The following is a 23,280-nucleotide window of genomic DNA, read 5'->3' on the forward strand; positions in this document are numbered from 1 at the left end:
AAACAGCCACATTCAGACAAGCCAACCTTCTCTGCTCAGATCTCCTCATTTCCATGATCACTTGAATCAAACACAAACTTCTACTCAGCTTTTCATTTAGGAAATATCCAGGCATTGGGCTCGGAGCTGGAGACACAGAGAAGACAGGCTCCCTGGCTCTAAGCAGACCAAAGTCTTATTCACAAAGCAGATGTGTTTGCAATCCTCAGTTAAATAAAGTGGACACTAGCCAGGAGAGGAACAGAATCTTAGGAGGTTGGAGAGGTCTGCTAGGGAGCTGCGTCCATGGGGATCAGTGAATGTGCCAAAGGAGAAGGTGCCAGGCAAGAGGCATGGTGGTAGAGGGTGCAATAGGAGCACTGGGCATTTGAAGTGACCCTGTGGAGAGGTGGTAAGTGACTGGATCAGAAAGGCTTTGCTGGTATGATAGAGGCTTAGATTCAGAAGACAGAGCCAAAGAAGGGCTTGAAGGGTAGTAGGGTGATGTCGTTAAACTTGTTTTCAGGACCTTCTCATCTCAGAACAAAAGGTCACCTAACATACAACCCCTATCTACCTCTCTAGTGTCCCTCATCATTTGTCAAGTTGTGAACAGTACTGTTTATCCCTTGGGCCATGCCAAGTTCTCATTTGTGTACTTAACATGTATCCTTTTTCCCCTCCCTGCTGCTCTCCCCTTTCTTCCTGCTTCCCTGTCATCTTCTGTGGTCCTAGGGCTGTGCATGTTAGGTAAACACTCCACCACTGAGCTATGTACCCAGCCCGAGTCTCTCTTGTTTTGTTGTTTTTGTTGTTGTTGTTTGTGAGATGGGATCTCGCCACATGGCTGAAGCTGGTCTCAAACTGGTGAGCCTTCTATGCCAGCTTTCTGAGTGCCAGGACTACAGGTATATGACATCACGTCTAGCAAGTTCTCCATTTCTCTTTCGAGGTTCTCAGCTCCTTCAGTCTTTCACCAAAGCCCTTTCCCTTTGCAGCTCTTGAGCACAGTGTGCACAGTGCACAGCGGGTGGCTCTTTCCTCAGGGCCACACTGCAGAGGTCCCTTGTGGTTATGTCTTTTTCTTTCTACGGCTACAGACGTTCTGAAGGCAGACTCTGGCCTTTCATCCTTTGATCTTTTACTGAGTCTGGGACAGTGTTTGAAAGAAACAGAACCTCTCAACTTTCATTTATGGCAATGAGGTCTAAGGCAGAATGCGTGCAGAGTGTCAAATGCGCCTCCGAGCAGGGACATCTAGGTACTGATGTCTAGGGCTGAATGCTGGGTATGTGAAGGTCTGGTCTGTGGAGGTGTAACTTACAGATGACTATTTACCCGATACTTCAGAGAGGAAGAACACTAGCTAGGACCTGTTTCTGCTCATGAAAACAGAAACTGGCATAACCTCTTTGGCAGGTGTCACAAAACGAACATCAGACCTCACAGTTCTACTTCTGAGAACTGCTTTTTACCAAAACTGTCACATGTGTGTGTGTGTGTATGTGTGTGTGTGTATGCACGCGCAAAGATTTGTGTTCAGGGACGTTCCGTGAAGCTGTATTCAAAATTGCTACAGAAAACATACTAAATACCCATCTACAGGGACTGGCTAGCTGAATTACAATCCACCCATCTGACATGATGTGATTAAGGAATTGCTGTGCTCTCCTCCGAGACACATTGCTAAAGAGTAAAATGAAGAGCAGTTTATAAAGTTTGCTCCAATAGATGTTCTAAACACATGTATTTCAGGTACACAGGCCAGCCGAGCCCTCAAACTACCACAATCCCAGCTGTCACCTGACTGTGATCATCTGAGAGCTCTTGAGAGAAGACATGAGCCTGATTAATGCACCATGCCCGAGAGACAAATAATGGTGTTTGGGGTTGTTACTCAGGGATAGATAACAAGGACACATGGCAATAGCAAACTGCTCACATTCCCCCGACTCAAACCTGGGGCTCTTATGTCTCTGCGTCCTGAATTCATCTGTGCCATATGTGAATGTACCATGTGCACAAACGTGCAGTGTGTTTCTCCTGTGCACCATTGTGCAGTATGTGTGTGGCATATGTGTGAATGAGTTATGTGTCTGTGCTGTGAATACGTGGTGTCCTTGCCTAGAATATCCCATCCTTTCTTCCCTGCCCAGTAGGACATCCTGGTCCTCTGCAAAACGCAGCCATACTGAGCCTTTCCTTCTTGCAGGGCTGGGTTGTGATCTGGGCGCATGTGCATATCTGTCAGGTAGAGATTTCCAATTGATGATATTATATGGACAGAGAACAAGTGATCCAAACTGTGCAGACTGGGTTGTTCAGAGCAAATGAAGGGAAGCAATGTCTTCTCATCTTGTGATCCCACTTAGTACAAGCCAGCCTCCCTATCCCCAAACCCAGGCTGGCAGCTAATCTTGGCACAGCAGTGATTTGCTGAGGAGTGGTCAGGCCTTTCACAGAACCACGTCATAGCAATAGCATATACTGACAGCTGAACATTACATTTAGATTGGCAGTAGGGAGCTAGACAGCCAATTCTCTTGAGGTAAAGACTATAACACAGTTACAAACATTCCAGAGCTGGAAGCCCCCCCCCCCCATGGTCTGTTATCTACATAACAAGAGAGGTAACTGACTAGTCAGCCCAGGGCTAAATGGCAGACTAGGAGGGTCCAATCCACAACTTGCTTTGTCACCCTAAAGGCACTGTGAGGGGAACTAAAAGGCTTGGAGGCTTAGGGAAGTTGCCAGACCAAAACAACCCAAAGTGGCTGGACTGAGGCAGGCTCACTGGGTATGTGGGCTTGGCGGCCATTTCTAAGAGCTTCTGCTTGGCTCTTCGCTCTGCTTCCCGGGCTTCCTGCAAGTCTTGCTTTAGCTGGTCAGCCTCCTTGGCCCTGCAAAGAAAGAAAGAGACGTCAGCTCCTCCGAAGGGGACAAAAAGGGTGTGCAGACACCTTACATCCAGAGCGAAGACCTGGATTAACCCTGTACCTGGCACTTAGCAAGGCGAAGAAGGACACTGTGTCAGGGACATCTACAGGACATCTACAGGAAGCCGGAACAGTATCCCTGGGTACCGTTTATCTCAATGGTAAAGCTAGAATGGAATATGGCTAGCTGCTGGGAAACAACCGAAGCGGCAGTGCTGCAAGCCAGCAAAGTGCAGTGGTTTGTGCCTTTGGTGCCAGCTACCCCCAAGGCTGAGGCAGAGGAATCACTTAAGCCCAGGAGTTGGAGGTCAACACAGGCAGATGCAATCTCAAAATAACAAAAACTAGAAGTGTGGTATTCCATGCCAGCACTAGGAGGCAGAGGCGAGCAGATCTCTGAGTTTTAGGCTAGCCTGATCTACACAGTGAGTTCCAGGCCAGCCAGGGCCACATAGTGACACCCTGTCTCAAAACAACAGAACAGGTGGTGAGGAGGGAGCATAGGTGGGGCCCAGAGGCACTCTGCTTGTTTCTGGGTGAAGAGTGAGCTGGGCAAAGGAGAGCACAAGCCTTGCACAAGGGCCAGAAAGGGCAGAACGTGAAAGAACTGCTTCTTCAAACCCTCAGTAAAACACTGTAAGGTGAGACAGATCGTATTGTGTGCAAGAATGTTCTTTTCTCTGCATGTGGAGACTGAGTTTGGGTTTTGTTATTTGTATTTACTACTGGAATTTGTTTCAAGCAGTACAGCTTTTAATTCTGCAGGTAGTTTAGGACCAAGGGCAGCAGACAAGAATGACCCAGGCTTTCTAAAGGGAAGACAGGAGAAAGGTCCCCCCAGTGGCCAAGTATCCACTTTCCTTGGGCAGGAAGAAGTCCCATCACTGAGGACATCTATGTCTTGGTGCAGAGCCCTGCTCGATGGGTTAGGTGTAGCATTAGAAGGTTCTACAGAGGTCTAGCCCTAGAGACGTGATCCATACACAGAAAGGGGCCTGGAGTAGATAGGCATCAAGGAACCACATTCTCAGAATGACATGTAAAAGTGGTGAGAAAAACTGTAGTGAATATACCTTAGTAGCTAAGAGCCAAATTCAAGTGCTCTAAATCAACAGAGCCAGATGCTATGGGGACTGTGCCAGAGTTTATCCGAAGGCTGCAGGACTAGAACAACCCAGAGCCTAGGATAGTCTGAAGAGTACAGACAATAGTTCTATCTTTCCCTCTGGGCACAAGCTAAGGCAACCTGGTCACAAAAATACACAATTCCCTGTTCCCCTAACTACCTGAAAAACAGCAGGGAAATGGGTAGTTTGCCTTTTGAAGTAAATAACTGCCATTGACCTGCATCAAAATGAAAAAGAACCAAGCTGATTTTGCACACACACGTGTGTGGGATAAATATTCTTGTGTGTGTGAGCCTGTGCAGAGGTCAGTAAGGGTATAATCCTCTACTGCTCCCCACCTCAGTGGACAGTCTTTCAGTAAATGTGTGCTTATTAATTCAACTAGACTGGCTAGCCAGTGAGTCCCACAGATCCGCCTGCCTTCCCCAGCTCTTATGTTGAGGCTGCAGACATTGCCATCACGCTTACTTGGCTGCTGGGATGCAAAGCCAGGTTTTCATATTTGTGCAGCAGGCACATTACTGGTAAGGCCATCTTCCTGGCCCCACTTCCCATTTCAGAAATTACTGTATTATGTGTATGGGTGTTCTGCATGCATGTATGTTTTTGTACCATGTGCATGCCTGGTACCCATGGAAGCCAAAGAGGGGGTTGCATCTCCTAGAACTGGAATTACAAATGGTTGCAAGTCACCGTGTGGGTGCTGGGAATCCAACCCAGATTCTCTGGAGAGCAGTCAATGCTCTTAACCTCTGAGTCATCTTTCCAACACACTGCTCCTACCCCCCTTAGTGCAAAAGAACCTCTTCTCCTCTCTGGCTAAGAGCAGTCTATGGTATGTGTAACTGTTTTTCCTGCACACTTCCCTATTAGGAGGACAGGAGTCTGCTGTGAGCGCACGACAGAAAGGTTCCCTGGGAAAGAGAACTATGTCCTATGCCCTCCCAGTAACTGCCATCCCACCAGCCTGTTCAGGAAGAAGTCTTGTAGTCCTGTTCCCACAACAGAGAAGTCTGAGGATGCTACCACCAGCTCCAGTAGGGTTGGGACCAAGCAGATGAGCCTTCAGCAGGCTTCAGGGCCCAGGACGATCACTCACCTCCTCTCTGACTCCTCAGCCATCTTCAGCGCCAGCACTTCAGCCTCCAGCACCTTCTGCTCCATCAGGCGCTTCTCCTCCTCAGTGCGAATGGCTGTGGCCTTGATCCGCTGCATCTCTTGCTCAGCCTCTGCAGCCTTCTGGGCCAGAAGCTTGGCCTCCTCCTCTGTGATCTGAGCCTTTTCAGCCAACAGGTCAGCTGTTTCCTCAGATCGCATCTGGGAAGAAAAGTGCTCTCAGCTAGTGTAGGATCAGCGCCTACCTCCCATGTAGGGAAAAGTAGTCTCAGAGAGTGAACATGCTTATCTCCCTACACCAGGGCCCCCTGCACAGGGCAGCAAGGACCAGCCTTTTTTATTCACTTATTTTTTTACTTTTATTTTTATGTGTGTAGGTGTTTTGTCTGCATATATGTCTGTGCTCCTGTACACGCAGATGTAATACCTTTAGAAGCCAGAAGAGGCCGTTGGATCCCCTGGGGCTGGAGTTACAAATCTTGAGTTACCCATGGGTCCTGGGAATCCAACCTGGTCCTCTGCAAGAGCAACCGGTGCCCTTGACCTCTGAGCTATCCCTCCAGCCCCCTAAGAGCCAGTCTTAACCTCCCTGTGCCCTCCCACTGAGAGATCCCCAGTCTCCCTGACAACAGATGGCATGCTGCCCACTGCAACTATTCAGCAGGGCTTTGCGGCTCCACCACGGGGGAAGAAACAAGAGCAGCTATGTAGAGAGTGCCTTTCTGCGAAGCTCAGGCTTGTGAGGGGACGAGCAATTTAAGCTGTGTTCTGTCCCTTTAAGTCACTGACTCAAAAGCAGAGGTATCATGCCCACAGCCCACTCCTGTGCAAATGTCTGGAGACTATTTCCCTGCAGTGCGGAAGAATCAAAAACAAGGCAGCCTGGCCATGGCAGGTATGCCTTTCATCCAACCATTTGTGAAATGAGTCAGGGAGGATCAAGAGTTCAAGGTTATTCTTGACTATATAATGAATTCAAGTCCAGTCTCGGATATCTGAAATTGCCTCTTCTCACTTACCACGCCACAAAAATAAATACAAACTGTGGGCATGTAAGAAAAGGGCTCTGCCCCTGAGCCACATCCCAGTCCTAGGCATTTTTGAGGTGGGAGTGGTATTACTGGCAGCTAGCAGGAAGAGGTAGGAACTATACAACTATCCTTCAATGCAAAGAATTACTCCCAGATTATGGCTAGTACTACTTCTCAAGAATTGCTAGGGCCAAGGCCAATAATTTCTAATTCAAAGGAATCTCAGTTTGGAAAGTATAGTTTGGTTGCAAATGAACCTGACCTAAATTTTCTAGTAAGAAAAGGCACTGGTGTTTTGAAAACAAATAAATTCATGGTCTGTAGGAGGCCTAACTCCACAAGTGCCCACATACCCTCCGGGAGCCCTAACCCTCGGAAATCACCAGAGCTTCGTTGGCCATGGTGGCTTCTTCTTTCATCTGCAGAAGCCTCCTCTCTAACTCGTCTCTTGTACGCTCTGCCTCCTCCCGCATCTGCTTCTCTCGAGCCAGCCGCTGTCGCTCCATCTGGGGATAAAAGAACAGGTTCATGTCACAGTGCTCCAGAAACCCAAGAACAGCCAGTTTCTGGAGCCTCCCTCTCCACTGGAGGGGCCTTTCTCCTGTCTTCCCTTTAGAAAGCCTGGGTCATTCTTGTCTGCTGCCCTTGGTCCTAAACTACCTGCAGAATTAAAAGCTGTACTGCTTGAAACAAATTCCAGTAGTAAATACAAATAACAAAACCCAAACTCAGTCTCCACATGCAGAGAAAAGAGCATTCTTGCACACAATACGATCTGTCTCACCTTACAGTGTTCTGTTATTTGGGAAACCTCCCAGAGTCCTGCCCTGTGACTGGAAGTTCTCCATACAGGTTTTTCCTCCCCAAAAGAGGGGTCCAGAAAAAGCAGCTCTCTTATCTGTTCACCTTCACAGTTCTAGTCCCTATGGCCCCTTCACACAATTTCATTCACAATAGTGCCACTTCTCCATCCGCTTAAAGAGAATGATAGTTCCCATACAGAATTTCACAGCGGGAAGCTGCAGTGGCTTTTGCAGTCTTGTGCAGCCCCATGTGGGGGCAACTCAGAGCAGGAACACAGACCCCATCCTTACAGAAGCAGTACAACAATGCCTCTACTGGCACCCCTAGCCTTCTGGATCATAGTGTTAACTGGGCCACCTGCCAAGCTTAATAATAGCACCACGACTAAAGACAGCAGAGTTTCCTGTGACTCCCAAGGCACTGACTTCACAAAGCAGAAGTGACCAATGTACTATATTTTGCTTTAGATAACAAAATCATGTTTAATTACTACTTTTTAAAAAAAGATTTATCATTTATTGTTTATTATTTATACAGCATTCGGCCTGCTCACCAGAAGACAGTAGCAGATCTCACTGTAGATGGTTATAAGCCACCATGTGGTTGCTGGGAATTGAACTCAGGACCTTTGGAAGAACAGCCAGTGCTCTTAACCTCTGAGCCATCTCTCCAGCTCCTAATTACTCCTTCTTGCTTCAATTTCACCCAAACTCTACTACTACAAGGCCATCCTTTCTAAATATGAAGACCCCTTAGGACATCTTTTTTTTTTTTTAATTTATTTATTTTTTATGCATACAATGTTCTGCTTGCATGTATACCTGCACGCCAGAAGAGAGCACCAGATCTCATTATAGATGGTTGTGAGCCAGCATGTGGTTGCTGGGAATTGAACTCAGGACCTCTGGAAGAGCAAGCAGTGCCCTTAACCTCTGAACCATCTCTCCAGCCCCACTTAGGACATCTTAATTGAAAGAATCATGCAAAATAGACAAGCAATAAAGTAAATTCTTTGATTTTCTTCTTGATCTCAGTGAACAGCTTGGCAACCCGTTCTTCAATTTCTACTAAAACACAATTTCCATTTCCATTTTCCTTTTGAAAAAAAGAACTAGGCAGTCGTCAGTTCCCAGCCTTGTACTTTTCATGAAACCTTCACCCTAAATAATAAAGGACTTCCTGTTTTCAAAGAAAGTTATGACTTACGAAAATTTTTAGGTAAAATTTGTTCTCTGGAAAGAAGCATCACTAGCTCCACTTGACAGATGAGGAAACTGAGTCATGTACTAAAGGAAAGATTTAGCTATAGGGTTGCCAGATTCCATTGAATGGCATTTACACTATTCTCTTCCAGGGCCCACGCACCAGGGCCCATAACTTCCCTTGATGCCTTTAGATCTCTAACTTCTAAACTTCTCTCTACTGAAAGACGCAAGTCAAAGAATATGCTTTTTAAAGACATTGCTATGCCCACGCTAGTTTAGTAGCACATTTCTGTCCAATAGAACCTAGAGCCTCACCCCTAAGGCATCCTAAGGAGCACACTGATGGCCTACTGTCCCAGAAAGCAAACCGAGGGCAAGCGCACAGCTCACTGGCTCAAACTGGGCATTTCTCTCTAAAGCCTGGGGCGCAGAGCCAGCCTCTCTGGAGTTCCCAGATCAGATAATGCCACACAGACTAATTATTACACCTCTGAGCTTGTGAGTCCTGAGGGGAGCCAACTGCAGCTGTAGCTGCTCTATCAAACAGTTCATCCCAAACCACAATTGATATTCTCAGCAGCAAGGATCAAATTAGCTGTGGATTTCAGTGAGCAGAGAAGGTCTACGCGAAGAGAACAATGATGTAGCTGGTCCAGTCTGCCGGTAGGTGCGACCAGCACACCTTCAGAGGCTCAGCCATGTGTGCCCAGACTGACCTGCAGTGAGGAAGTGCAGCTGGGAGCCTAATTAGCATCCCACAGCACGCACGGAAAATGCCATTTTGTATTCTGTCACCATCTAATTAGAAAGGGCACTGACCTGGCAGAGGAGACGTACATAAAGAAAGATAGCTAGATAGACAGAGAGACAAAACATGCCTGGCTACCTTGTCCCAACTCTGTGATCACAATTAAAGTATAGGAATGACTAAGGGTCTTGGCATTTTCTTTCTTTCCTTCCTTTTTCTCTCTCTCTTTCACACACATTCTCTCTTTTTCTTTCTTTTGGTTTTTTGAGACAAGGCTCTCTGTTTAGCCTTGGCTGTTCTGGACTCGCTTTGTAGACCATGCTGGCCTCACAAAGATCTGCCTGCCTTTCCTCCCTGGAGTGCTGGGATTAAAGGAGCATGTCACCACACCCATCTCAGATCTTGAGGTTGTTTTTTTTTTTATAAATTTCCTTTAACATTTTTTTTATGTTTACTTATTCATGCATGCACGTGTGCCTGTGGTAGTGAGAGGACAACTAGTCGAAAGTTTTCTCCTTCTAGCTAGCACATGACTCTGGGTATCAAATCAGGCTGTTGGGTCTGCTGGCAAACCTTTACCCACTGAGCCATCTCACCAGCCCAACTGCTTATTTCCATAGCTGACCGCCCACTATCTGGGCATTAGCTAATAAAGATCCAACAGAAATGAAAAAAGAGCAGGTGCATGCATCTATAACCATAATATTCTAGCTGACAACAGTTATTCCTTATCTTGTAGGCCAAGGCTGTCCAAAAGCAGCACCAACTAAACACGGATTTTAGTTGTTATTATTCATTCTTGTATGTATGAGTGGCTGCATGAAGTGTGTGGTGTATGTCCTCTGGCACAAGTGTGGACATCAGAGGACAACTCTGTGGAATCAGCTTTCTTTCCATCTTACATGGGTTTCAGGTAGTGTCAGGCTTGCACAGCAAGTGCCTTTCCCTGACGAGCACCTCGTTAGCCCTAAAAAGCCATGTCTTAGCTGGCCATGGTGTACACATCTGTGATCCCAGAATTAGGGAGGCTGAGGCAAGAAAACTGTCTTGGTTTGAGGCCCGACTGGGGTCCACCGAGTGTACCAGGCCAACCAGGACTACACAGCAAGAATGTGTCTCAAACAAACAAAAGACTGGAAGGAAAAACTCACTTAGTAAAGCTCTTGCTATGCAGACCCGAGTTTGAGCCCTAGCACCATGAAAAAGACCAGGCATGATAGCATACTAAGGAGGTAGAGACAGACAGCGCCTGAGGACTTCCTGGCTTAGCTTTATCACTGAGTCCCTGGTCCACTGAGAGACGCTGCCTCAAAGGCAAAGTAGATGGCTCTTGAGAAATGATACCTCAAGGTTGACCTGTGGCCTCCAACATCAAGTGCACAAATACATACATACACAGAGCAAATGAGATGAACAGAGCCTTCCTCACCTGCTTTCTAGCCTTCTCCTCTCTGGCCTGGGCTTTCATCTGCTGAACTTCTAAAGAGTCAGCTTTCCTCCTCCTCATGAACAGGTCATGGTTCCCAATACACAGCTGGAGAATCTGTGGTCACAGAAACAGAGAACATGGTAAGTACATAAATCTATTTGGCTGCCTACCAGCCTACCATGCCAGCAGTAAACCTGAGGGTGAAATGGAATAAAACACAAAAGCCCTGCTGATGGCTTCTAATGCTCTGTTTTGGAAATATCTACAAGAAGGTGCCTCAGATAATCCAGGAGATAAAAATCACAAGTGAGGAGAAGACACTCCATTAGTCACCCAAATGTACCAACCATAGTCTCCTAAGTCAAGGTGTGGCAAGGCAGATCAGAAGGACAGGGAAGACCGGCGAGAGAGCTGGGTTATTCACGTACAAAGACATAAGCTGGTTCTCTCCCTCATGCCAAAAAGCTGATTCCAATTTCAAAGGTAACTTTTATTTGAAAATCAGGAAAATGAAAGATGTCAAGTAAGAAAACACAGAGAAACAAAGGTGTCAACATGAGAGGTGAAATTGTTTGTCATGACATCATAGAGAAGGAAAGTGAATCTCACAAGGAAAAAGGGTAATAATAAAGAAAACAAACAAACAAACAACCCAACAGGAAAGTGGCCAAAAGACATGAAACAGGAAATTAGATTTGGTCAACAAATTATAAGATGGGGCTTCATTAGTAATTATAAAGTGCAAATCAATATGACAAGTGGAGGGCTGAGCTGTATTTCAGTGGTAGAGTGTTTCCTGGCGTGCAGGAAGCCTTAGATTTTATTCCTTTACCAGAAAAAAGAAAAAAAAGAAAAAAAAAAGCTACCAAATCAAATATTTCACACCTCTTAGCAAGAGAAACTAGGGCCATATCCTTGGCAGAGAAGCTTAAAAAAAAAAAAAAAAAGGCAATCATACATACATACATACATACATGCATACTACATACAGTGCATTTAATTCCTCAAAAAATTTAGTTCTCTGTCATGAAAACAAGGACCTCAACTTACCAGCTTATTAACACGCAGCTTCGAGGAGTTAAACTTGAAGACATCAATTTTCTTATCCAGTGGTTTAATAGTAAACTGAAAGAAAGAAGTACAGTTTGAGGTGGTACCCACTGGGAATCCACAAATATAGCAACCAGACAGCCTAGTCCTGGCTTCCTGGTACCCAGGAATGAAGCCTTGGTAAGTTAGAGACATACCAAGCACCAAGATCAGGGCTGCAGAAGTTCATGACCGTAACCATCTTACATCTTAGAACCCGTGATGGGCCTGCTCTGGAAGCCACGCTGGCACAGCTCCTTGCCTTCATAAAGCTCACAGTCTAGTAGGAATTAGTCCAACAACAGCTAAACACTTGAGATAACACCATAAGTTAGTGTCTCATTGGTAGGACATGGTAAAAATACGCTAGAGGTTTAGAGCAGACCCACCACAAATGGGAGGTCTTAGTATATGGCAAGTAATAAGAATAAAGTTAGTCTCTGACATTGAAAAGTAACAAAAGGAGGAGGAGACGGTGAAAGAGGAAGGGGCAGAGATATCAACCTTATGAGCTCTTTAGCATCTGCAATGATTCAGCAGACTTAGACAGAAGGCTGAGAAGTGGTGAGGAATAAAAAAGTCAGAAGGATTATAGTTGATATAAGATACAGCAAGTTACTATGGATCTTTTAACATGGTCAACTGGTAAAAGATGTTAAAAGAAAGAATAGTGTGAAGAAAATGGGTTGCTATAAAATAGAAATATATAGTTCCTAAAATCAAAATGAAGGCTAGAGAAACTGAAACAAACAAACAAGAACAACAAAGAACCCCCAAACAAAAAGGCAACTGCCACTCTAAACCATTAAGGAGACCAGAGAGATCCTAGATTCCAAGGGTAGCCCCTGGAAATGTATCTCTAAGCTGGATATAATAACACATGCCTGTCATGTTAGTACTCAAGAGGCAGAGGAGGAAGACTACAAGTTCAAAGCCAGCCTGTTTATATAAAGAGTTCCAGGCCAAGCTGAGAGGTGGTAGCACACGCCTTTAAACCTAGCACTTGGGAGGCAGAGAGGCAGAAGGATCTCTGAGTTAGAGGCCAGCCTGTTCTCTGACATTGTGAGTTCCAGGACAGCCAAGGCTACACAGAGAAACCCTGTCTTGAAAAACTGGAAAGAAAAGAAACAAAAGAGTTCTAGGTTAGCCAGGGAAACATAGCAGACCCACTTCAAAAACAAAACAGGCATATCTAGATCAAAGCATTTCATACGCACATATGAAAATGTCATAGTGACACTCATTACTTTGTACAATTAGCACATGCTAACAAATACTGTAAAAGTACACACACATTCAAGACAGACTTGTATAGCTACTCCCAGCAAAGCAGGGGGAAATGATTAAACTAGAGGTGCAGTTCTTGCCTGCATGCGGTTTCTATCCTCAGGAACCCAAAATGTAAAACTAGAAGAATGAGCTGCTTAGCAAATCAGTGTAGTGGGGAAGGCAGATTCTTGGGTATTTCTTTACATGTTTATACTGTTCGATGAGAAATGAGCACAGACAAGACCAAAAATCCTTAGTTTTGCTTTTGGCCAAGTTAATTTAGTCCTGGTATTGCTCTGGGGTAGAATATTATTTATGAATTTCATAAACTTATTTCTAGCCTTGCTTCTGAACCTTAGTGCTGTCAGTGGGATGCCACAAGCAGTATGAAAACCACAGGCTCTATGTCACCCCAGGCCATACACAAAGAATCAATCAACTTAAACCAACACTGTTTTAGCAGGACGACTGCCATACATAACTCCCCAAACGACTTCCCATTACGGCATGCCAAGGTGGCCAGAGGTCTGCTTGCCGTGTAAGGATAGAACATGATGGTGCCTTATTCCTAGAGAGGGCAATTAGAGTTATTGTGTTAGGCAAGCCAGGGGGCCTTCATCTTTGAGCTCTCTTAAGAACAAGTATCTGAGGAACCTTTAGTGCACAATGTGTGATGTGTAGTGACCAGCCTTTGTGAACTGGGACGTGAAGAACTAGTTACACCACAAAACACTCACTACTTTAAGTCATGTGGAGCTTCCAATTTAAGAACCTGAAGAAAAGAACCATCCCAGAATAACCAGCTATAAAACCCAACACCAGAATGTCTAGGATTAAGAAATGCAATTGGGCCAGGCACAGTGGTGCATGCCAGGCTTCATAGAACAAACAGATATGTAGCTATCAGGGTCTGAGGGACTGAACTCAGGCCATTAGGCTTGACAGCAAGTACCTTACTCACTGGGCCACCTCAGCGGCCCACACTGTACTTATGCATTAGAACAGTCAAGTCATTACTGAACCGTGATTTCCTAGAGACCTAATACACATCTGTTTGCTCTGTTGAAGCCTGGCACAAGCACATGTTCAATAATTCCTTTAAAATGAATGAGTAGGAAGCTGAGGTGCTGCTCGGTGGGACAGCAATTGCCTTGCATATGCAAGGCTCTGGGTTTGATCCCCAGCACCATCCAGTAAAGAGAAAAAGAATGAATACATAAAACAGGACTACTGCATTTGGAGAAAGTCTTCATCTTATAAAGAAATATGCGAACCCACTCTGGGCACAGTGGATCCTGCCTGTAATACCAGAATTTAGGAGGCTTAGGCAGGAACACTGCTGTCAGTTCAAGGCCATTTTGAATTACATAGAAATGTTTGAACCCAGAGCTGAAGAGATGGCTCAGCGGTTAAAAGCACTGACTGCTCTTCCAGAGGACCCAGGTTCAATTCCCAGCAACCACATGGCAGCTCACAGCATCTATAATTCCAAGATCTGACCCCCTCACACAGATATACATGTAGGCAAAACACTAATGCACATAAAATAAAAATAAATTAAAATAAGTATTTGAACCCAATGAATGTTATTTAAGTTTCCCAAAACTTTATCCTTTAACCATTTGAAATATGGCAGCCTGCTATCTTCATTCGTACCATTGCTGAAATATCCACTGACGGCTAATCTTAGTTGTCAATTTGACTGTATCTGGAATTAATTAAAACCCAAGATGTCAGGCACTCCTGTGAGGATTTTCTTAATCAGATTACAAAGCAGGGAGAACCACCCTAAATCTGGGCCATATTTTTTAGTAGTAGCCCACATAAAAGGACTCAGAAGATGGAAACTTTGCTTTTGCCTGCTTGCTCTCACTCTTGCTAGCAAGCTCATCTGTCCTGTGGCTGCAACATTCCTTCACCAATATTAGAACCATTGGGATTACAACACAGACTAAACAGTAGCAGCTGTTCAAGAATCTTCTAGGCCTTCAGCACAAAAGAAGGCTGCAGAGATATCCAACCTGGTGGATCCTCAGCCTCCCCAGTGTGAGACAGCCATTGTTGAACTACTTAGACTTCATGCTATAAGCCAATCTAACAAATACCCTTTTAACAGACACATTCATCACATTAATTCTGTTTCTTTAGAGAATCCTGACTCATTAACACACCCTCTACAAAATATCTAACTAGCAGCCTGGTATGGTGATGTATGCCTTTAATCCCAGAATTCAGAAAGCAGAGTTAAAGGCTGCCCTGCTCTATATAGCAAGCCCAAGGCCAGCCAGAACTACACAGTGAGACCCTGTTAAAAAAAACCCACACGCACGCATGTGTGCACACACACACACACTCGAACTTCACTGCATGTAGCAAACACAGTACATAGGGAGAAGCTTAAAAGAGACCACTTAAAATACAAGGAAACAGAAAGCCGAGTAATCAGAAGATGTTCCTTTTTCCTTCTTTCTGTTCTTTGGGGTTTAGTCCTGACAGGTTGAGCTAGTTGCTCTCGTATTAGTCAATAGTAGGATTTAGCCATGCACTTTGAAAATAGGATGTCAAAACTCTCCATAAGTACTTTAAAAAACAACAACCCAAGTTCTAAAGCCTGGGAATTAAAGGACTTTCACTGACAAGGAGATGATCTGTCTTGGGAAGCGTTGGCAAAGAGAAGAGACGGGAAAGGACCTTTTGCAGGACCACTGCACCACAAGTGGCACCTACAGTACCACAGACATGTCCTACCTCCTTGTCGCTGTAGGAGATGTTTCGGATTTCATTCCAGGGGAAGGAGATCTTGGGGGTCAGCCTGTTCTCAGGGTCATAGATATGAAGCCCCAGAGCATCCACTCCAAGCAGCAACTCTGTGCCCTTTTTATTCTGCAGAGCCAATAAAGAGCAGCTGTTGTCAGCTTCCAACTGGGGATTTTATTCAACTTTCTAAAGAATCTGGCACACTGTTACATTTGACAAGTTTCAACAAGTCCCAACAGAAATCACAGCTCTCTTGTAACCCAGGAGGCTTCCAGCTTCTGGATTTAGTGAAGCAGAGTCAAAACAATACCATTTTTGTGATTGGTGTATCCCCTGAAAATATCACTGTGGACTCAAGGCTCCTGTCACTGGCTTGGTGGCTGAAGAAATGGTAATTTAAGTGTTGTGAGTACTAGTTAAATGACCAGATTATCAGAGGGAGAGCCAAAATCCAAATGTCTGAACATTTCTCCCATTACAGGAAATGGCAGCTTGATGGTACCACTGTTGCTTGCTGGTAGTGCTGTCTGTCATATACAACACCCTGGATTTGATCTTCATCATCATCACACACACACACACACAGGTTGCTGGATTTATAGAGGGAAATTTTAAGTCTAGGGACTGACTACATGGGTTCATTTTAAGTTACAGTGCAGCTCCATGTAGTTTTGTATACCATACCCTAACACGGTACAATGCTAACTGCACTAGCTAGGTGGTGGGTATTTTTGGCATTCACTGAAAACTTCCCTTATGTTTCAAATGCTTGATAATTAAATGTTGGAAGAAATACAAAAATAAATTATATACAAATTACACTTCTACGCAGCTGTTTAAGACACCTGTTAACTCTGACTGTTATCCCTGAGAACAGCCCTGGTCAACAGCTAGTGCAGTCAGAGGCTCAGTTCCCATGCCCCACGTTACTGACCAGGCATGGAGCCATTTCCCTACCCTCACGGCAGCCAATCTGAAACTCCCTGCACGCACAAGGACACCGCAGCTCCTGACCCCTTGCTGACAAGGAAGTTGAGCCAAGACTCAGGGGTAGGAGAGCAGATCTGCAAAGTGAGAAGGTGCTTGGGCTGTGAGAGAAGTGCCAATCTAACAGCAGGCGTTAGAGGGGAGGCAAGCACTCTCAGATAAATCTCACTACTCCTTCTAACACCTGAAATCAGGCCCTGCCACCCAGCCATACAGTGTTCTGCTTGTCTGCAAAGCTTTTAAAACGGATGTGCTGAAGAAGTGCCGATTGTATTTTTACAAGCCATTATGGAAAATAAGGTCTTTCCTTATGTTTTTGATAATTTAGTTTAAATAAAAGAAGAAAGAAAGGATTCCACTCTCTGCTCTCATTATGACTGACACTTCTAGAGACAGGAGGTTAACACAAACCACTCCTCTGAAACAGTTCGTCACACAGCTCCCATTAATATGTACCAGTATCTATTTATCAGTTAAAATAAAATGTATTAAGCATTTATCTTCCCTGGTTAATGACAGAATTTGAAATGTCTAATATAAAGGCACTTAAATGTCTTTAACTCTGTCTATTATTCAACATAAAAAACAAAAATTAATTCATGCTCATTTGATTAATGTGGAAATACTCCTTAACAAGAAACTGGTTTTGGACTGCTGAGATGGCTTGGTGAGTCAAGATCCTCACTGCCACATCTGATGACTGAGTTGGCCCCCAGGATGCACAGGCAGACGAGAACTCCAGCCTGGCATCCTCGGCCCACCACCACATACAGATAGTAACAAATAAAGTGTATATAGATCCTCTAAGTAAATAAATTTATAAGAAACACTATTTTGTTTTGGCTTGGTTTTTGGAGTCAGGGTTTCTCTGTGTGGCCCTGACTGTCCTGCAACTCACTTCGTAGACCAGACTCACAGAGATCTGCCTGACTCTGCCTCCATAGTGCTGGGATTGAAGATGTGTGCCACCACTGCCCAGCCCAAGAAAACAGCTTTTTAAGGATTACAAAATGTTCTTTTTTAAACAATTAATGTTGGTGGCGGTCAGAGATGTTAATTTGGTTGATAAAACCACAGAAATGTATTAAATTGGTCTAACCTCAAAGAAATGAATGTCAAATACAAACTGATGAAGCTGTTAATTATTTAACACTTATGTGTGTTGTGCATGCATGCTAATGCCCCAGCACAGTGAAGATCACAGAATAATGTGTAGGAATCAGTTCTCTCCTTTTACCATGTGAATTCCATGGACTGAACTCAGGATGTCGGGCTTGGCAGCAAGTACCCTATCTACTACTCCATCTCACTGGTCCTAATGAAACATTAGACACAATCTTCTGCATTCTTTTTTTTAAGATTTGTTTTTTGTTACGTATTTGTGTGTCTGTGCACATAAGTGCAAGTGCCCTCAGAGGCCAGAGGCACGAGATTCCTCTGGAACTAGAGTCTCAGGCAGTTTTGAGCCTCCTAAACTGGGAGCTGAGAACTGAACTCAGGTCCTGCTGAAAATAAAATATCTTTTAGGCACTTGCTTATTATAGTAGAACATTTCAGTGTGCCCTGTACTTTATGCAAAGAAATCCACAAAAACTTGTATTTTAGGAACAAATTAAGTAGAAAGCTATCCTAGAATACTGGAGACATGCTTAATTCAATTTACTCAAATTTAACAAAGACTGTAAGAACCCCAAAAAAGAAAGCAAAGGGTAACTGGGATCATAAGGGTAGATGACTGAGGCTCATCTTTAATGTCTACTCATCGGTGGCCAACATTTTAACATCCAATCTCCCACCAATGAAGAACAGCTTGGGTACATCCTTTGGAAAAAGCCATGGATACACTGCAACCGGCAGCCGAATCTCCCACAGGAGATGTGCTCTAGGGCCAGACCTGAACAGAACACAAATGCCTTTCTCTGCAGAGGCACTGGTTCCCAGAGGCCTGGGGACCATTAATGGTCTGAATAGAAAACTAATTAGCTTCACAGTGAGAACAAGAGTTCCACCCACACAAATTAGGAATCTGTAAGAGCAACCTTACTTTCAGTGGGCCCCAGGGAAAGACATTATTTCCAGGTGATCCTTGGATCTCACAAGAGGCCAGAATAATCAAATATTACACGGCCAGTGTTACAACAGGTCTCTGCTGAGAAGAGAGCCAGGCCCAAGTCCCTGAAGGTACCACTGCCACTTAATTACCTCTGATCTAATTTGAAATCCCCAAATAAAAAACCCGGCTCTCAACCTCTGTCTTCCTCTTTTCTTCTTTACCACCAACCATAAAAGACTCTAACTACCCTGGGATGAGGAAGTAGCCCATCTGGCTGTGTGGCCTCTGCTCAGTCTGCCTGATAGCCAGGGAACTTGGGGAGGAGTCAACACACCCGGATTGTAAAGTAGTTCACACCGTACATCTCCAGGTCCTGAGCTATCTTCAAATACTCCATTTCAGCTTCATCCCTGTGAGGAGAATGGAAGACACCATCACTGGGGCTAAGTGACAAAGGTGGAGGACAGACACTTGCCAAGCCAAGTATTCTGGGCATGCTTATGGACTTACGACACCCGCAGAAGATAAGAGACAGGCCAGACACCAGCACCGCTTCTCCCAACCCAGAGTCTATTAAGCACAAGCAGAATTTCCCATCCCCATAAAAATAAGAAAACAGACTCATTACACTGACTCTTGGCTTCAATTTCACACTCTGCCCTTGGTAAATAGTGACATCTGTCTCGAGTGATTAAAAAAAGAGTGTGGGGGCTGGGAATATAGCTCAGTAGTACAGCACTCACTTAGCACACACAAAGCTCTCGATTCTGTTCCCAGCAATGGCAAAAAGAAAAAACAAAACCACAGTGTGTTCTTTGCAGCCTCAAGTGAATTACTGAAGTCATTGCCTTATCTCTGTGCACTTTCTTAACCTAGAGGCTTTAGTAATGAACAAGCTTTTCTACAAGCTGGCTGACAGTACCTACTTTCCTGGTTTTATCTCTCGAAGTACTGTTGTCAAGGTTAAGGCAAGAACTATCTGAGCCATAAACCCTGGCCAGCGGATGATCACTTCTGTGTTATAAGTCAAACTTAAAGCAGGCTGTGGAAGTACAGTGACTTGCAGAAAACTCTCCAATAGGTACCAGCATTAAAGTAATTTAACTCAAGCTTCCCTGTGACCTTGTCCTTGTCCTCTCTCTCATCTCAAAACACTCTCAGATGGATTTTCAAAATTCACCCTGAGAGAATGCCAAGTGTTGGCAAGCAGGTAGAAGAAGCAGAAATCACACACACTGCTGATGCAAATTGATTCAATTACTTTGGAAAAACTGTTCAACATTACCTGTAAGAGCAAAAACCAAGAAACAACTTAAGAGTCCTTCAACAGTAGAATAATAATCTGCTATACTAATATATTGGAATTTTGCACAGCCATGAAAATGAGAATATTATTGTTACATGCCATGAACTCAAATCTCACAAGATAATCTTGAGTAAAAGGCGGCACTAAAAACAGAAATTGGTTGTATTTATCTAAAGTTTAAAATAGCTACACCTAGCGGTGTAGGTCAGTGAAAGAACAGTTACTTGGCTAGCATGTGAGAAACCTTGTATTTGATCCTCAGCACTACAAAATAGTAATATAACAATGGTAAGTTAAAATTAATGGACAATACTAATCTATGGGGACGCTAATTAGAAACTGGCAAACTGGGTTGGGCGTGGTGACACAAGCCTTTGATCCCAGCACTGAGCAGAGACAAGTGGACTTCTGCGGGTGTAGACCAACCTGGGGAATACATCATCAGCTCCAGGACTACAAGAGCTACATAGTGAGACTCTTTGACTCAAAAAACAAAAAGAAAGAAATTGGGAAACGAGTTATCTTTGGAAAGAAAGGAAACTGAGAAACAGAAGCTATTTCTTCCTTATCATTTTGTGATAAATGATTAAGCAATATACTTCTGATCTCTCCATTTTTTGGGCACAAACAACAACAAAGATAAGGAGTTAGAGAAATGGCTCAGTGGCTAAGATGTGCTCTTCCAGAGGTCTTGTGTGTAATTCCTAGCACCCACATAGTGCCCAACAATCATCTGTAATTCCAGTTCTAGTGCCCTCTTCTAGTCTCTCAGGCACCAAGCACATACATGGTACACAGACATACATGTAGGAAAACATCCATATGCACAAAATAAGCTTTAAGAAAATATCTAAGTAGGAAGTTTATTTGAAGGACTGGGGTGGGGCCTAATGAAAAGATGAGCAATATCTAAAGCTACCAAGGGAATACTTACAACAAGTTATACATTTTCATGGTTTAATTTCTTTTCTTTTCTTTTTCTTTTCTTTTTTGAGGTAGGGTTTTTCTGTGTGTCCTGGAACTTGTTCTATAGACCAGGTTGACCTTGAACTCCCAGAAATCCCTATGTCTCTGCCTCCTGAGTGCTGGGATTAAAGGTGTGCATCAACACCAACCAGCTTTAATTTCGTAAAATTGTAGATTAGTTAAAAACAAATGTTGAAAAAAAACCTAGGGTAGTGGGAACATTCTACTAGTACTGCTGATGGACATGTGCCAAATTTAGTGTCACCTGTCAAAATACAGACTGTTCATGTCCCTTGACCAACTCTCTTCCAAGAATCTACCCTCTAGACTTGTGTAACTGTGAAACAACGTGAGATCATGCACTGCAGGAGCTTTCTGTGAAAGTGAAAAGCATATCCAGGCTCAGTGGCACACATCTGTAATCCCAGCACTCAGAGAGGCAGAGGCAGGCAGAGCTCTGTGAGTTCAAGGCCAGCCTGGTCTACAAACTGAGTCCAGGACAGACAAGGCTATACAGAGAAACCTTGTCTCAAAAAACAAAAACAAAAACAAATAAAAGAGTGCAAAAACAAAGGGCCACTGAATGCACCAGGTTTATACAGCCTGGTAGGTAGAACACATGACCACTTTTTAAAAATTATTCAATTTTATGTGCATTACTGTGAAGGTGTCAGAACCCATGGAATTGGCATTACAGACAGTCGTGAGCTGCCATGTGGGTGCTGGTTGTTGAACCTGGGCCCTTTGGAAGAGCAGACAGTGCTCTTAACCACTGAGTCATCCCTCTATCCCCAACATGACCACTTTTTAAGTCAATTGTAATTAATTTATGAATTTGAGTTTCAACCCAGGGTCTTACACATTTTAGGCAAGTGTTCTACCACTGAGCTACACGCCCAGATTGTCACATGCTCATTTTCAACAACACACTACAATAAGGATGCACATGAAACTGAAGAGCAACATTATTCCAAGCTCTTGCTTTTCCTTTTATATACATACTTCAGGACTGCAGTTTGTCCAACAAGCATCCTAGTTTTATAGTTCTTTAAGGGGAGGAGACAAGAGGAAAAATAAACCAAGGATGAAGCAGCCTCACCTGGCTCTGCCCCGGTGCTCCGCGTACCAAGCAGTAATTCTTTCCTCCCACATTTCTGGAGTCATCTGGTATAGATTTATCACCTACCAAAAAGAGCAAAAGAAAAACCCACATGGAAAGCAAGTCTGAGTATTGTTTGCCATTTTTGTAATTATGGTTCATTTTTACAAAACAGCAAAGCTATTTTTAAAAAGCTGCATGCAGGGAGAGTCACACATAGAGGTGGGTGTGTAAACAAGCACCATTCCACTAAAGGATCAACCTGCAAGCTGCAGGATTCCTCAAGCCTAACTGCACCTTAGGGCTAGGAGTACCCCTTTTTGCTGCTGGGGCTGTTCCTCTCGGGGACCACCTGACAGTGCAGCAAGGCTTACTCCCTCTGACTTCAACTGCACCAAAGCCATCAAAGGTCAGGTAAAGGCAGGAAAGGGCTGGGGAAAAGCCTTTATTACCCAGTGACAGGTGATAAGCGGGGCTGTAAGAAAGGAGGCAGTGAAAGGCTGTTTCTGTGTCTAATGAATACAACGAACAAGACAAGGATTAAAAGGCTCTCCCCAACAGTATCTTCTCCACCCCACACAGCTCAATTCTGCACAATGAACACACAATCTCATAGCTCCCTTAAATCAATGCTACTCAACCACCTTTAGAAATTGCCACACTCTGACTGGCAATTCAACATTAACTCCACAAACTCTTGCTATTGTGTTGTTTTGAGACCAAACCTTACTTAGTAGCCCAGGCTGGCCTTAACCTCATGATCCTTTTGCCTCTGCCCCTTAATGTGAGGACACTATGTGCAGATGCATCTTTGATTTTTATATGCTTGACCAAGAAAGCTAAGTGCAGTGATATACACCTGTAATTCCAGTGCTCAGGAGACTGAGGCAAGAGGGTAGTGAGTTCAAGCCAGTCTAGACTATAGAGCCTGTCTCAAAAAATAATATGAGGGGCTAGAGAGAAAGCTCAGCAGGTAAAAGTGCTTTCTCTGAAAACATGAGGAATTGAGTCTGAATCCTTAGCACTGACAGGCATGAAGAAGCTATGAGGAACTGACAGCTCTTGGGAAAGGAAAAATCAATTTTTTTTTTCCAAATAGAATGACCACTGGGTATACCAACCACACCCCAGGCAGCACACTCAGGAGTACGTGGTCAGTAAAAATTGGAATCTATTACTTTTGTAGTTGTTGTTTAAGAAAGAACAAGAAGTTTAGTGGGTAAGGAGATAGGAGAGGATCTGGGAGGAGTTGGGGGAGGAGAAGGAATTTGATCAAAATATATTATATAAAATTCTCAATAAATAAAAACATAAAAAAAGGCCAGGCATAACTGTACATACATGTCTGTAACCACAGCACTGAGGGGTAGAGACAGGCA

General features: G+C 44.1%; 1 protein-coding gene across 9 annotated transcripts in view; it reads right to left on the reverse strand.

Annotated features, from left to right (window-relative positions):
• The window catches only part of Nf2 (NF2, moesin-ezrin-radixin like (MERLIN) tumor suppressor), an 83,758-nt gene that overhangs the window by 19,727 nt on the left and 40,751 nt on the right, over positions 1–23,280 (reverse strand). For 7 of the 9 annotated variants that reach the window (XM_060365579.1, XM_021632725.2, XM_021632722.2 and 4 more), the window contains 8 exons: positions 21,902–21,984; positions 18,865–18,940; positions 15,482–15,616; positions 11,426–11,500; positions 10,376–10,489; positions 6,573–6,695; positions 5,142–5,359; positions 2,774–2,879 (listed from right to left, as the gene is read on the reverse strand). In XM_060365579.1, the coding sequence (XP_060221562.1) occupies positions 2,774–2,879; positions 5,142–5,359; positions 6,573–6,695; positions 10,376–10,489; positions 11,426–11,500; positions 15,482–15,616; positions 18,865–18,940; positions 21,902–21,984 (930 nt within the window). The remainder of the gene's footprint in view (positions 1–2,773; positions 2,880–5,141; positions 5,360–6,572; positions 6,696–10,375; positions 10,490–11,425; positions 11,501–15,481; positions 15,617–18,864; positions 18,941–21,901; positions 21,985–23,280) is intronic. The other 2 variants (XM_060365580.1, XM_060365581.1) reach the window with 1 other exon arrangement.

This window comes from Meriones unguiculatus, chromosome 12, assembly GCF_030254825.1.
Source record: "Meriones unguiculatus strain TT.TT164.6M chromosome 12, Bangor_MerUng_6.1, whole genome shotgun sequence".
Classification (NCBI taxonomy): Eukaryota; Metazoa; Chordata; class Mammalia; order Rodentia; family Muridae; genus Meriones; species Meriones unguiculatus.